Below are 16,293 nucleotides of genomic sequence, written 5' to 3' on the forward strand. Positions count from 1 at the left end.
TGATGAAAGTGAAAGAGGAGAGTGAAACAGTTGGCTTAAAGCTCACCATTCAGAAAACTAAGATCATGGCATCTGGTCCCATCACTTCATGGGAAATAGATGGGGAAACAGTGTCAGACTTTATTTTTGGGGGCTCCAAAATCACTGCAGATGATGATTGCAGCCATGAAATTAAAAGACGCTTACTCCTTGGAAGGAAAGTTATGACCATACTAGATAGCGTATTAAAAAGCAGAGACATTACTTTGCCAACAAAGGTCCAACTAGTCAAGGCTATGGTTTTTCCAGTTGTCATGTATTGATATGAAAGTTGGACCATGAGGAAAGCTGAGCGCTGAAGAATTGATGCTTTTTAGCTGTGGTGTTGGAGAAGACTCTTGAGAGTGAGTCCCTTGGACTGCAAGGAGATCCAACCAGTCCATTCTAAAGGAGATCAGTCCTGGGTGTTCATTTGAAGGACTGATGCTAAAGCTGAAACCCCAGTACTTTGGCCACCTCATGCGAAGATTTGACTCATTGGAAAAGACTCTGATGCTGGGAGGGATTAGGGGCAGGAGGAGAAGGGGACGAGAGGATGAGATGGCTGGATGGCATCACTGACTTGATGGACGTGAGTCTGGGTGAACTCCAGGAGTTGATGATGGACAGGGAGGCCTGGCGTGCTGCGATTCATGGGGTCACAAAGAGTCGGACACGACTGAGCAACTGAACTGAACTGAACTGACACAATATCCTTTCTGTGTTGGTGCTTGTATTTAAGACTGTAAATCTCATCAGCTTTTGCACAGTTAATGTGTCTATTAGACTCATTAAAAAAGTATCTTGGACGCGGCGCCCTGCCCCCTGTGACCCAGGTCCTGCGGACGCACACGGCGCCCCGCCCCTCGCGCGGCGCCGGGGCAGCTGGGAGGGGCTCCGCCCGCGTCTGCGCCATCGATCCCGGGGCGGCGGCGAGGCCTTCGGTGGATGGTTCTCCTCGCCTGGCGACTCTGCGTGCTGCCGGCGATGGAGGGCGTGCGCTGGGCCTTTCCCTGTGGCACGTGGCTGCCGAACCGCGTCGAATGGCTGCTAGCTGTGCGATCGATCCAGCCCGAGGAGAAGGAACGCATTGGCCAGTTCGTCTTCGCCCAGGACGCTAAGGCCGCCCTGGCTGGTCGTCTGATGATAAGGAAATTAGTTGCAGAGAAATTGAATATACCTTGGAATAATATTCGTTTGCAAAGAACTGCAAAAGGAAAACCAGTTCTTGCAAAAGACTCATTGAATCCTTACCCCAATTTCAACTTTAACATCTCTCATCAAGGAGACTATGCTGTACTTGCTGCAGAATCTGAGCTACAAGTTGGAATTGATATAAGGAAGACTAGTTTTCCAGGTCGTGGTTCAATTCCAGAATTTTTTCATATTATGAAAAGAAAGTTTACTGACAAAGAATGGGAAACAATCAGAAGCTTTAAGGATGAATGGACTCAGCTGGATATGTTTTATAGGAATTGGGCACTGAAAGAAAGCTTCATAAAAGCAATAGGTGTTGGATTAGGATTTGAATTGCAACGGCTTGAATTCGATATATCCCCGTTAAACCTGGATATAGGCCAAGTTTATAAAGAAACACGTTTATTTTTGGATGGAGAAGAAGAAAAAGAATGGGCATTTGAGGAAAGCAAAATAGATGAGCACCATTTTGTTGCAGTAGCTCTTAGGAAACCCAATGGATCTAGACATCAGAATGTTACATCTCAAGATGATTCTAAAGCAACCCAGAGGCAGTTTACTATTCTCACCTTTAATGATTTAATATCATCTGCAGTTCCTATGACCCCTGAAGATCCATTTTGGGACTGTTTTTGCTTTACAGAAGAGATTTCAATAAGAAATGGTACAAAGTCATGATATGATTTTCTGAGTAACAAAGGGAAGTGAAAACTGTAGTCTTCTGTATTCACTATTAAAAATAAATGCCTGAGAGTATCAAATTTTGTTTCACAAAACATTTTTAAAAAGAAGAAACAACTTTTCCTATTAAAAAAGCAGACTCCCAGATCAAGATTCGTGACTAGAATACATGTTTGCCTCTTCTTCCTCCCCAAAATCACATTGGATTTGATAAAAACTAAAAATAGAAATTGATGGTAGAGTCTTAAAGTGATAAAACGGAATACACAAAATAGAGAATGTTCAAATTCCTATTTTTCAGAGATAACTATTTTAGAGGTACCTATCCTTAAACATGGAGTATCTTCCCAGATCTTTTTCTTAGTGAATGATTCCCTATTAATATACTTACTCTTTTTTTTTTAATAGAACATAAATATATTTAAGTTTTCTCTTGACTCTACATCTGAGGTCCATAACTACACTGGTGTAGCATAACTTTTAGTGCTGCTTAAGTATTCTGTTTTCCAGCTACTATCAAGATGCAATTGACCATAGGTATTACGGTTCAACCTGGCTTAGTAACCAAGGACATTTATTGTGTCACAAAACAAACAATTTAAAGTTGCCATTAGGGCCTTTTTTTTGCCTCCATCTTAGCTTATTTGTTTTGCTCTAGGCTGGTCTCCCTCATGCATCTGAAAGGCAGAAAAGCCTATTTTGCCTCTCACATCTCAGTTTTGTTAGTGAGCCCCCAGAAAATTTCCACAAAGTTTCTGGTGACCCCGATCAGGTCACTGAGAAAGCTGAACTTGACACTCTTGGCTTCTGTGGAAAGGGAACTCTTGGTAAGGAAGAAGCCTAAGGCAGAGTCTGGGGGAGTGATACCTAGGGGAGGCCCACTGCCTGCTGTGAGGAAGGTATGCCATAGCTGACTCATTCTGTCCTCTCTGCTAGGCATTTTGAATGTCTGCAGTTTTTACTGTAAGCAGTGGTTTATTGAATATCCTCGTAGCCACATTTTGAAGTACATGTTTAATTATGTCCAAAGGAATTAAATATATTTAGAGCCTCAATAAGTATTGCCCAATTTTTCTCCAAAAAGGCTGCATAATTTATATTTCCAGTTAGTGTTATATGTTTGATCATTCTCTCACCACCCCCACCCCCCGTCAACCTACAGACTTGGTCATCTGTAGATAGGATCTTTAAAAAAAAAAAAAATTAATCATTGCCAATATAGGTTAAAAGTAGTACCTTATATTTTAAAAGTGTGTTTCTTTCATTACAAACGAGGTTGCTATGGCAGTGTTGTTATCGGCTGTTTGTATTCTTTTTGTATGAACTGCCTGTTCATTATCTTAACCTGTTTTTATTTTGGTAAATAAGACTTAAAGTACAAACATAATACGTAAGATGCAAGACCATCATATTGATGACAGAATCTATACTATGGTTGTAGTGCATGTCTTGGGGAGTTTGAAGTCTTTATATTAATAATTGTTAAATGTCAGAAGTGAAATAGTTTCATTGTTTCTATTACTAAAGTGAAAAGTTGTGTTTAAATTGTATAAAATTAGGTATTTTGCTTAAGTACAAGAAAAATTTTGAACATTTTATTTTTTACTTCGTTAAGCATGCAGATATTCCAAGCATAGTAAATAACTTGTTTTAAAAGGATCAGGTAGCATTTGTAGCAGAGGAAGCATTGTTATCTGTAGCATGAGTGTAATGGTGATATGAAAACGCCGCCCTCTGTCTTGTTGTTATAACATTTCTGAACTTTTATGGATCAGGCACCATGCTGCGTTTCCAGGGGTGGGGCGGGGGCGGGCAGTGGTGGAGATCTGTTGTCTTAAGGTTTCACATAGTCAGAATCAAATAAATACACATAGTTTAGATAAAAGTAGGTCTATAAAAATCTTTCTTTCTAATAAAAATTACCATTCCCTTGACCACCTCCTATTTCCTGTCCCCAGAGTGAGCTGTTTCACTGATTTTTTTGTTGTTGTTATTTATTATCGTATCTCTAAATAGCATGCTTATATTGCTTTATCTGTTTCTAGTTTGAGGCATTTCTTTAATTTCTAATATAAAACTTTGTTCTGCTGCTTCCCAGCCATTACACTTTCCCTTCCTGCTCCCCTTTCCCAGTGTATGTAATTCAGTGTTTTCATTACTGACTGTGATTAAGAATGTATGCACAACTGAGATTATGTAACACTGTACAGCTAAGTGATGTGTTACTCTTACCCTCTTCTGCCTTTTTATTTCCTTGACTTAATAATTAATTTTGTTTGCATAGGTTTCTGTGTACTTGCTGCTAATTAAACCCAAAACTCTACATCCAGAAAAAAAAAAAAAAGTATCTTGTATGGTTAATAAAATGTAAAGACTGCACCTGCTATTATGCTAGCTTTCATTCTTACATATTTCCACAGGGAACTTGCTTTAATGAATTTATTTTGAGAAGTTCTAAATCAAATTCTACGTCAGGATTTTACATTAATGTCCAATAGGTGGTTAGATTTGTTCAATGTTAAAATAGGTATTATGGTAACTTCCTCATCAGTTAAATTACTAATTTAAAGTATAACATGTTTTTGATTAAGAGAAACTAACTTATAGAGAAATTTGGCTGAGAATAGACAACTGTTAAGGCCTTTTGTTGTACAGAATGCTGTGCTTTAATAAATCATGATGTTGTAATAGAATGGTATCTTCCTGAGTAATAATTTATAGTGTTTCTCTAGTAAATCTTGAATAGCTTATTTAACTTCTGTGGTCAAAAAAAATGTTCTGTTTCCAGTCACATATTCTCTAAATCTTCAGGTCACTTACATGTTTGCCCTCATTTTTGCTTTACTGTATTTGCCTATACGGATTCTTGAAATTTTAGCTTCAGAGTCGCAATAAATCACGTTTCTCTTCATTTCTTTGCATGCATCTGTCAGCCTAGTGATTTAAGGAAGCAGCGTCAAAAGGTAAACTATTTAGTAATTTATCAGGCCTTTGTTTCTCTGTGAAGTATTAAAGAGTCCTTATCGTTTAACGTGAATGAACACTGTGTGGTTATGTCCTGGTGAATAATTGACGTTTTAATGGAAGTAATGAAACTCACCCACCACTTAAAATGTGCTGATGGTTCTGTTGGAAATAGGTCATTCGTTGGGACAATTTTAACAGTTTGCCTTTCTTCCACTTGTTTACTTTCTGATCATCTCATGCTTGTTTATAATAGACATAGTATTATTTATTATTTTTAAAATTCTCTTTACTTATTTTTTTGGCCATGCTGCACAGCTTATGGGATCTTAGTTCCCCAAGCAGGGATCAGACCAGTGTCCCGGCAGTGAAAGTGCCAAGTCTTAACCTCTGGACCACCATGGAATTTCCGCTTAGTGTTTTCTTATAAGAAATAACTGAATCAGAGCCATAGATGTTAGGTTTGCGGGAAGCCAATTTAATGATGGTGGGTAGCAGTGTGCAGGAGACTCTGTGCACCAGACACGTGCTTTCTGAGTCTGTCATCTCATCCCCAGGTGAGGTCCAGGCTACTGCTGTCTCCATTCAGCAGACATAGACACTGAGGCTTAGCCAGGCCGGGCAGCCTGCCCAGGCTCTCACACCCAGCAGCACAGTGTGGACTGGTCTGATCAGAGCCTGGACATTTAACTCTGGTGCCATCCAGCCCGCTTTCCTCCAGAGGCTCTCGTGTCCATCACGGCATCCCTGATGGAGGGAGCATCAGGAGGGAGCCCGTTGCCTCTCCCCTCGGGTCACTTGGATGAGCCTCTGTTGTTGGAGTCCAGTGCCCCAAGGGCTGGCCTTCCTTGTCCCTCTCCTGCTCCCAGCCCGCTGACCGAGCAGCTCAGTGCCCAGGAGCCCTTCTGCTGGGCACAGCAGAGCAGCGCCATCCCCCTGGGGTTGGTGACCTGGGTGTGCCACTCACCCATTCTGTGGCCTGCTCTGCCCTCCTGTTCAGTGAGGACACGGCATTGCCCATCCTAGCCACGTGGGCACCACTGGGATGGCTCCCATCCTGGGGGAGGGAATCCAGGCTGCAGACCCAGAGGCCTTCCTCAGGAGGAGGCCCAGGGGAAGGGGCTCGCTTGGGCCCTGACTCTGAGGCAGGTGTTTGTCTCCACTGAGTCCATAGTCAACCCAGGTGTGTCACTTCTCTGCTCTGTTCATTGTTGTTTTCTGATTTTTATAAATGCTTATTTTAACTTGACTTTGAGATTGATCCCTGTTCAGTTCCATGTGGAAAATTTCTAGCCTTTGTAGCCTTCTGTCGGCTGAGGGTTCTTGTTAGAGCTCAGGGGAGGGTGCCCAGTTTATCCAGCTGCTGTTAAACGAGTTCAGCTGTATTTTGCACTAATTCACTTTGTTGTCCCCAAGCTCCTGTGGGGCTGCACGGGATCAGTATTCTTTACAGAATCCCACTAAAAAGGCACAGGTTAGTTGGTTAAAACAACACACTCATTGTTTATAAAAATACACGCCATGCATGTCTCCTAAAACCTCCCCTGGCTTAACCGCACACCCAGATGTATCAGTGAGACCTGTCTGGACCCTGAGGGGTTAATCTGTTCCCCACACTGTTCCCACCACTGTCTGTCCTGCCCTCATACCCAGAACCAGCAGATGGGAGTCCAGGAGAGATCATCTTCTTTTTATTTTTTTTTTTAATTAGTTTATTTTTTAATTGAAAGATAATTGCTTTACAGAATTTTCTGCCAAACCTCAACATGAATCAACCATAGGTACCCATATATCTCCTCCGTTTTGAACCTCCCACCCCTCTAGGGTGATACAAGATCATCTCTTAGTGAAGACGTGGGGGTGCTTTATGGAAACCACTGTGAGCGAATGACACTCGAACTGCGTGTAAGCACTTCAGTGGGTAGCCCCCAGTCTGTATGTTACCGAGAAATACCAGCCAGGCACATGGTGTTTGCATGGAGGGGTTAGGTACCTTTTCTGTGTTTCTCTTGTTGTCATGAGTTCCAGTAACCTGCATCATCACTACAAATGATCTTGGATGGTGGCACAAGCTGTGTCCTTTTCTCCTTCAAACAGAAAGGTCTAGATGGCTTTGCTGAGAGGTTTCTTACTCTAGCTGTGGTGCTTCTGAGCAGCATCTGGCGATGAGCACAGTCCTTTCATCAGGGCAGTTCATGCCATGTGGGGTTCATGATGCCAGTGTCGCTCTGCTGTCCTTCCCAGTGGGGCCATCTGGTCGCTGGATTCCAGGAAGGCAGAGCCCGGCTGCAGGGAGGCTCCCCTCCGGAGTCTCTGCACTCAGTCAGATGCTCTCGCTGCCCCATAGCCCCGCTTCTCTTGAACAACACAGTCCTTTAAGATGGCATTAAGCTATAACAAGGTTTTTTTTTTTGTACTTGGGGGAAAGCATAGCTAATAGATTTTCAAATAAGTTTCTGGTTATAATGTAAAGCCTGTGTGATTGCCTTTTTCAAAACAGTCTATTGTTAGCCAGTTGGACACTTACCTCACTCCCTCAGCTGCCAGCTTTACGGGAAGAGGTAGGAGATGATAAGACTGCCATCAAATGTGAAACCTCGCCCCCCGCCTCGCTGCGGTCCCTTCGGCTGGACCGCCTGCACACGAGGGCGCTGCACACAGCCACCCACGAGGACATGAGGGACGCCCACAAGTAAGCGGCCTGTGTGCGCGTCGTCAGTTTCAGGAGCCCTGTGCCTCTTGTCTTGAAAGATTTGCAAGGATGATTTTAAAGGAATACCACTGGGTTCAGTGCCTGTGTTTAGTGCTGAACTTCAGGTGCTGGGGAAGAAGAGCTCAGTGAACTCAGTGATTTTAGAAAACGTCCTTCTCTACAGATTGACTCCTGTGGTAGCTTTCTTTCTGCTCTTGGTAGAGGTCTGCCCAGCGCAGGGCACGTTCCTGAAGGTGACGGCCCCGTGCCTCTCGGGTTCGCTCTTGAGGGTCCCTCCCTTTTCCACAGGGGTCTCCTCTCAGGAGACTCTATCCCCTCCTGTGACGGACATTGTCCTCATTCAGACCACCACCTGAGCTCCCGTCCTGAGCCAGGCAGCACTCGATGGAGGGCACGTATGGTCACCTGACCAGCAGCCCTGCACGGTGACCATTGCTATCCTGCCACAGCCTGGGATGGTCACCCTGCGGGAGGCGGGGGGAACTGCCCAGAGCAGGGGAGCTAGCCTTCTCCTGTAGCGTCGTCACCTGCCAAGCAGCGACTCTGAGGGAGGGTCAGAGCCCCCTCTGCACCAGCTGGCCTGGAGTCAAGCCCTCCTTGGGAGAGAGCTGGAGGCAGAGAATCTCAGCTTCCTGGTGCAATTGTCTGTGGCTAGGAGCCTGCAGTGTTCTTGTGGAGTGTGGTTGGTAAAGGAGATGCCACTGTCAGCTGCGAGGTTGAGGCGTGGGTGTTGCTTGGTGCCCGTTTCTATCAGTAGCTCTTGTGGAGGGGTGTGTGTTTGCACGAGGGTGCCAGTTAAAATTGTTTTCTCTCCCCGAAGCTCGACAGGCTCTCAGGACAGCCCTGGGAACAACCCCAGCAGCAGCACCAGCAGGCAGGACTCGCTGCACAAAGCCTGGAAGAAGAATGGCATCAAGTCCTCCATCAGCCACTTGTTTCACAAGAAGGAAAAGGGCTGGCCTGAACACCCTGGCAAGGAGGCATTAGGACCAGGTGAGTGTTTCACCATTCAGAGGGAGGAGGGCCTGCAGGCATGTCCCTTCTGTGTCTCCCCCTGTTATCCCCACGAGGTTCCTGTCACTCACACTGGGGGTCCTCCTGGAAGCAGGAGAGGAGGAGGTGTCTGTCTTCTCAATGGGTCTGTGATGATCGGATGAGTTAACGAATGGATGGGTGGGTGGATGGATGAATTAAGAGTGGATGGATGGATTGATTAGTGAGTGGATGGATGGATAAACAGATGGCTGGCTGGATGGGTGGATGAATGGAGCATGGAGTGAATAAAGCAGATGATTGTACTCCAATGCTAGAAACATATTCTATGAAATTGATTGAGTAGGAGCTGGGCAAAGATTGTTTCCTCCAGAACAGTGACAAGTGTTTGGAAATGGCCTAAGTGCTCATCAGTGAAGGGTGAGGTACAATCTGTGGACACCCCACAAGGAACAGACCCCCTCCTTCCTGCCATCTTCCCCATCCCGAGGAGCTCATCAGGGGTTCTACCCATGCCCCACACCCCACCCCACAGCCATGCAGGTCCTCCTGTGGTCCCCTCATCACACAGGGTTATCATCAGGCCCCCATCTCGCTCAGCTTCCTCTCCTTGGGGACAGCATATGTTCCTGACTCTTCAGCCACAAATTTGCTGAGTGTCTTGTTTGTGCTGGGTGTGGGATTTACAGGAGTAAGTAAAGCAGATGTGATTTGGAGCACAGTCAAGTGACAAGAGAGAAAAAGGAGCAGATTATTAAATGCTATCCCTATTATTAATAAATACAACCCTGAGATGGATGGTGCATTGGTTGTATACCAGATGCTGTGTGTGCCCCTTACCAAGCAGATGCTGCCCCCTCCAGATTTACAGAGGAGGACACAGTGATGGTCACGCGGTCAGGGAGTGGTGAGGGCAGGTTCACACCCATCCAGTGGGACCAGGCACTTTACTGAGCCCCAGCCACCTCTCTGGTGGATGCAACAGGAATGAGATGGCTCTATGGCATGATAATTCAATGGACATGAGTTGGAGCAAACTCCAGGAGATAGTGAAGGACAGGAAAGCCTGAAGTGCTGCAGTCCACGGAGTGGCAAAGAGTCGGACACAACTGAGCGACTGAACTAAAACCTGAGTGTGTGCTAACCTGCTTCAGTCGTGTCTGACTCTGCAACCCCAGGAACTGTAGCCCACTAGCTCCTCTGTCCATGGGATTCTCCAGGCAAGAAGACGGGAGTGGGTTGCCATGCCCTCTTCCAGGGCATCTTCTCGACCCAGGGATCGAACCTACATCTCTCCTTATCTCTTGCATTGGCAGGCAGGATCTTTACCCCTAGCGCCACCTGGAAAGCCCCAGTGAATGCTGACAACTAGAAATGCAGAAAATAAGGGCTGCTCCTAAGTTAAACTGGAAGAGCAGCAAGCACAGGTTGTAAAGAGGAAAACACACGATGAGCCACAACAGCACCAACAGAAACAAGGGATGCGTTCACCCACATAAAGAAAATATCTGTGCCATTCGGAAGAGGAGCCCGTCAGCCCTTGGAGGGACAGTTGGAACCAGAATGAAAACCGAGGCCATGGTCAGCAGTGCCCACCACATGGCCTGGGTGGCGTGGTGTCACTCACCAGGCTTCCTGTATCCCCAGAGCTGCTGGCAGTAACATCTCTGAGTGCTAGGCTGGGCAGCGTCCCCGTGTGAGCTAAGGCATCACTACTCTCCTTCCAGTGCTGCTGTGGGGCCCTCTGTGGGGGGCCACCCTCATCCCCTGCCCTGCCACCCTCTGGGGCCCAGCTGCCCCCAGGGATCCTTTCAGCCCTTGAGCTTGGGTGTTCCCAGCCCTCTGCCACGCCGGTCTGGGACATGACTCAGGACTTGGGCTTGAGATATCAAGGAGACCGTGAATCTGGAAGGATACCACCCTGGGGCCCATGAGAGAGCAGGAGAGCAAAGCTCCCACGGGGAGGAAGCAGAGCTGGGGAACGTGCCCACAGCCTCCACTGCCTCCTGCACAAGTGCCTCTTCTTTGCCTCTCCTTGACCTGAAACAAAGCCCAGCTGCTGCTGCTCCACAGGTGATTCCTAAAGATGCATCTCCTGCCAGAGCTATTGTCCTGCTGCTCTGGGGCTGCCTGAGTGTGCTCAGGAGCGTCAGACAAGTAGGGTTGCCACACCTCATACTGGAGGTGGGGGGCCTGATACTGGGGAAGGGTTGGGGGGTGGGGGAGGGCCTTATGCTGGACTAGAGCCTGATACTGGACTAGGGTCTGATGCTGGGGGAATGTCTGATGCTGGACTAGGGCCTGATGCTTGGGAACATCTGATGCTGGACTTCGTTCTGATGCTGGGGGATGGCCTGATGCTGTGGGGCACATCTGATTCTGGACTAGGGCCTGATGCTGTGGGAGGGCTTGATGCTGGGGGGAAGGTCTGATGATGGTGGGCAGCCTGCTCCCAGATGTACATGAAGTTGAGGATAAATCTCTATGGGAAATCTTTTTTTCATACTTTCCTGACCAGCTTGCTATGTTCTTTTTAACTTAAGGATCATTTTGTGCAATATCGGTTGATTTCTGCCATACATCAACATGAATTAGCCATAGGTGTACGTATGTCCTGTCCCTCTTGAATCTCCCTCCCACTTCCCCTTGCTACATTCTTGTTTCTATGGATATATGAATAATAAAGACCGTTGACTAAAATAACATGAAAAGCTCCCACACACAAGTGTGCACGTGCACACTCCCTTGTGCATTATTCGGGTCCACGAGAGGGCCCTGTCCCCGCAGATGCTGAAGTGATGGAGCCTCTTGTCTCCGGAGCCAAGGGCATGAACACACTGTCGGTCGTCCTCTAGGGACACCTATGCTTCCGCCTTCTGGCCTTTCCATTGCATCCGTCCGTTTCTCTTAACAGAATGTCCCTGTGATGACACGGGCTCCCGTTACCAGCTCTGGTCTGTTCTCAGTGAGAGTACAGCTTACCCTCAGCACTCTTTATTGGCCCTGGGAAATTTTGCTTCAGTACTTTATTGAAAGAAAGCAATAAATAATACTGTGATAAAAATAGTTCAAAAGTAGACTGTACATACTTTGTCACATATTTGGGAAGTTCACAAAAGATTAATAGGAAAATAGAATGATAACAATGAATTGTACAAGTAAATTAAAGGCGGAACCCACATGTAAAGAGACATGCTGTCTCTGTCTACCGAGATACCAGCTGCATAATAAATATCGCACCATGACCTGAACGCATCTCTTGCTGGCTTTTAATGTGCCGCTGAAAAAGTAAAAGTTACATTTGCTACTTATACAATCCAGTATGGCTATGTCATCACAATCTAAAAATGTATGCTTAGGTCCATTCTTTAAACATGTTTACAAACAGATGTAAAAAGATGATTTACATAAAAATAAGGCCTTTGTCAGAGCTGCACTATGCTGTCTGGAAAGTGGCACCTTCACTGTCCAGCTCGATGGCTCCACAGTGGGTGCAGGGCATCGCAATTGGTACCCGAAGAGTCTCACCAGAGAAGAGGGATCCAGGTCCACAGAGGGATCCAGGTCCACAGAGACTAGGTTATGGGAGAGATTTTCATAGTCTTCTTCTAGTCATCCTTTCAGCCCAAATTTCATTAGAAGCTCACATTTAACACTCAGTACTTTTAAATCACCTCACGCTGCGGACAAAAAGCATTTCTTGCTAGAAAAAGTACAGTTTAGGCCAGTCAAAATCCAATAACAATTGGTTGAAATTAAGTTTGCTTATTTCAGAGTGATTGTTGGAGAGCTTGGTTACATTCTGGAAGGATAATGTACACCATGTCATAATGATTTTACAATTGTAGGAAAACCCCTTCTCTCGTGGTTTAACATTTAAAAATTAAACAATAATTACAATAAATGCACTATTTACAAAAGCCCTATATTTGTTCATAGGATTTATACAGACAAGTACTACAGTACATTCATTTGAAAGACTAAAATCAGGTATCAGAACATGAATTGATCTGAAAGGTTATTTATAGCCTGAATATACAAGAAAAAGTAAGTAATAATATAAATGAAGTCATAAGTTTACATAAATATAAGAAACATTAAAGTCTAAAATATTTTCTCTATGGTATTCATGAGTTTTTCACTAATTAAAAACTAAAAATCTTCGGGTCCATGTAATAAGTATTAACAGAGTAAAGATTGCATCGAGTTCAAAATGTAGCGTTTGTCCTATACTGGACGCTGTATAATTATCTGGAGAATTAGTGCGGGTAAACTGGAAACAAACACACAGACGAGTCAGTCCTGGGATGGCAGCTGGTGCCTGAGCCCCTGCCCCTCCAGACACACCCCCCACCCCATTCTGGGCTTCAGCTGCTTTGAGAATTCAGAGAAACATGGAGGACCAAGCAGATCAAGGAGAGAACTCTGTGGCTGACTTTATTCTCACATATAGCTAAAAGCTGCTGGTAAAAAAACCTCAAAAGCCCAATCCAGCTTTCTAGCTGAGATGTGAACAGGACAGAGCAGACAGCCTCCTGCCCTCAGAGTGGCTCGAGCAGGGCTGGGCCCCCGGGCCAGACCCACCAGAGGACCACCCAGAGCAGCACCTGCAAGGGAGGGTGGCCCCTCAGTGGCAGCCGAGCCCCAGATGCCAGTGCACCTCCGTGTGAAACGCTGGCCTCCGCACAGAGAGGCCCAGGGCAGGGCAGCCTCGTGAACCCTGATGCTCTGGGCCCTGTTCCCTCCGAGAACGTGCACGCAGGGCGTGGCCGGCAGCACTGCCGCTGTGGGAGGGACACCCGTGCGCGCAGACGCGAGGGAGCCTCAGCAGTGCTCTGAGACCACTCCGGGGGCAGCGGGGCACCAGGGTCACGTTCTTTGCTGCTGAGGGCTCTCCTGGGCTGACCTCTGGAGACCCGCTGATCCTCCACTCCCGGGAAGTGGGCTCCATGCCCCTGCGAGACCAGGCCGGCCTGTACTCACCCCGAAGCTCAGCAGGAGCAAGTCCTGACTGTAGCGGAATCCAGCCTCTGCGTTCCCGCAATGCTGCCCGGTCCCACGAGCGCGGGAGGAAGCGTGCAAACACAGAGTGCGGTTAGTCGTGCAATGTCACATGGGGCACGAGGACACACACTCACACCCGCAGCAGCGCCCACTCGTACTGAGGGTCTGGGGAAACTTCTAGAGGGTGAATGAGCTGGAGAGAGTGAGCCTGGGGGCTGCCACGCGGGGGTCCCTGCCACCTGGGGTGGGGGGTGGGGGAGGGCAGTCACACTAGAGCAGCAAGGGCACATTCGATGACAGAAACGCCGTCAAGAGGACAGGTACTCCCGGTGAGCACCTGCCAGTCTCTCCTTAGACCTATGGATTCACAGAGCACCACATTCACAGATTGGACAGTCTATTGTTACTCAATTTTACACTTACCTCATTCCCTCAGCTGCCAGCTTTACGGGAAGAGCTACCAGATAACAAGACCACCATCAAATGTGAAACCTTGAGATCGGGTGTGCTGGGTGGTATGGCGGTAGACGGAGGCGGCTGCCGCCGGGTGCCCTAAAAGCCCTGCGATGCGCCTCTCTTTCGCTCTGACATGTCGGACATGCCAGTCGGGCCAGCCGGCCGCACCTCACTATGGGGGCGCGTGCTGTACTTGAGCCACACGACCCCTCGGCCTGCCAAAGCCGCCACGCCCCTGAACACCGCCAACCCGCGGCCAGCAACCACTTGGTCGGGCCCGGGGGCCGGAGGGCTTCTGGGACCCCCAGCGGCAGGGCGTGCGTGCGGGCCCTGGGGGGTGGGGTGAGGGGCGCGGAGGTCTCGGCGCCCTCCCGCCCTGGGCCTCTCCAGGCCCGGCCCCGCTCGGCGGGCCTCCCGGCATCCCGTTCGCTGCTCAGGGCCAACGTGGCCCGGGAGGTGTCTGGCTTCGAGGCCCGCGCCTCTGAGCCTCCTGCGGGCCTAGGCGCTGCCCAGCCGGGGCCCTGAGCGCCCATCCTGCCCGGCCCCTGCCCAGTGCCCAACCCACCGTGAGCGACCAGCGCGGTGGACTGGAGGGCCTCAGCCCCGCCCCTTCGCCCCACCGAGGATCCCTTGCCCCTACGCCGCCCGCCAAGCACACGACCTTCCTGAGAGAGCAGATGAGCCACAGACAGGCACACGGACAGACGCCCAGACACTCGCACGCACCCACGTGAAGGGAGACAGCCAGCCGGCGCAAGCTCCTCAGCCAGAGCCATAGCACCTGTGAGAGGCCGGGGCCAGAGGAATGGACAGGCGGCCAGCTGTCGCGAGAGACAGAGGCAGAAAGAGAGGAAGGTTCCGAGACAGACTGGAAGACGGCGAGAGGGAGATACAGACAGACAGACAGAATCATGTGTGTGTGCGCGCACACACACACACACACACACACACAGGGACGCAGAGACAGAAAGAGGGGGACAGAGAGCGAGTGACAGAGAGACGGCAAACGCGAGACAGACAGGGGAGAGAGGATGGCATCTGACCCGAGATAGACACACTGGCACAGACTGTGAGCCATCTCAGAGGGAGGCCGCGCGGAAGAAGCAGCTCCCCCAAGGGAGGGGGCATCAGCCTTGGGCCGGGCCCCGGCTGGATGGCTGGACGCGGTGCCCTGGGGCTGGCGGTCACCCGTGGAGACCCCAAGACTTCCTCGCAGCCAAGGTCTCAAAGGTCCCCTTCGGCTTGGCTACCTAAGGTGGGAACCAGCCCCCGCCCCTAGGCCAGAGGGTGAGAGAGAGACAGTGTGTGTGTGTGTGTGTGTGTGTGAGTGAGTGTGAGTGTGTCGGTGGGCGAGGGTAGGGTCAGGTAGACTTGGGGCAGGGTGGATACCCAGAGTGGAGGGGGGAGGGTGTGGAGGCCGTGGGTTGGGAAGCTTGCACGGTCCTCTTGCTGTCTCTCTTTCCCTCTTTCTCCGTCTCCCTTACCTGTGGTTTCCAGCTCTTGACCTGTCTAGGGGGCGGTGCGTGTTTTGTGTGTGTGTGTGTGTGTGTGTGTGTGTGTGTGTGTGTACCTCCAAACCCAAAGCAATATTCTATGGAGATGTAGTGAAGGGTAAATGCACTCTTACTCATCTGATATACCCTAAAACACTGGACATGTCTGGACTCAGACTTTAAGGGCAGCCTTCCTGCCAACTCTGGCAGTCACTGATGGTGCTACAACTGTAATCTTCTAAAGGACCAAAAGTCCTGTACAAGTCCAGACATCTGCTCTGTATAGTGTCTTCCTACAGTACAGGAAAGTATAGAACAGAATGACACATTCTTTTTTAATTGTACAGATGACTCAGCTGCTATCTGCTGCCTAGTCAACATGGTCAACATGAGGGTGTCAAGCAAGAGTTCCAAATCCCTTGAATGTGGCCCTTGGAAATACTTCTGTTCTTAGTTGCTAAGTTGTGCCCAACTTTGATGCGACCCATGGCCTGGGGCCAGTCAGGCACCTCTGTGGCTTTTCCCAGGCAAGAATACTGGTGTGGGTCACCATTTCCTTCTCCAGGGGATCTTCCCGACCCAGGGATCAAACCCGAGTCTCTTGCAGGCAGATTCCTTTCTATCTGAGCTATGATACTGCTAATTCCCTAGTTGAAATACGAAGAAAAGAGCTAGTGTTCTACTAAGTGCAAAGATGATTTAAGAAATGGAAGGTTTCCTTTGTTGGTATATTTGAATCTGTATTTAGTTTTATTTTTACTATTAAGGCTACTT

At 48.3% G+C, this 16,293-nt stretch overlaps 1 protein-coding gene across 1 annotated transcript in view; it reads left to right on the forward strand.

The window, feature by feature from the left end:
• Nucleotides 1-11,817, forward strand: part of LOC100848264 (frizzled-3) — a 41,262-nt gene extending 29,445 nt beyond the window's left edge. The window contains 3 exon segments of the mRNA XM_059882314.1: nucleotides 7,361-7,552; nucleotides 8,394-8,566; nucleotides 9,883-11,817. Coding sequence (XP_059738297.1) covers nucleotides 7,361-7,552; nucleotides 8,394-8,566; nucleotides 9,883-9,938 — 421 coding nt within the window. The 3' untranslated portion in view covers nucleotides 9,939-11,817.
• The last annotated feature ends 4,476 nt before the right edge of the window (nucleotides 11,818-16,293 follow it).

Source organism: Bos taurus, chromosome 27, assembly GCF_002263795.3.
Source record: "Bos taurus isolate L1 Dominette 01449 registration number 42190680 breed Hereford chromosome 27, ARS-UCD2.0, whole genome shotgun sequence".
In the NCBI taxonomy this organism is placed as follows: domain Eukaryota; kingdom Metazoa; phylum Chordata; class Mammalia; order Artiodactyla; family Bovidae; genus Bos; species Bos taurus.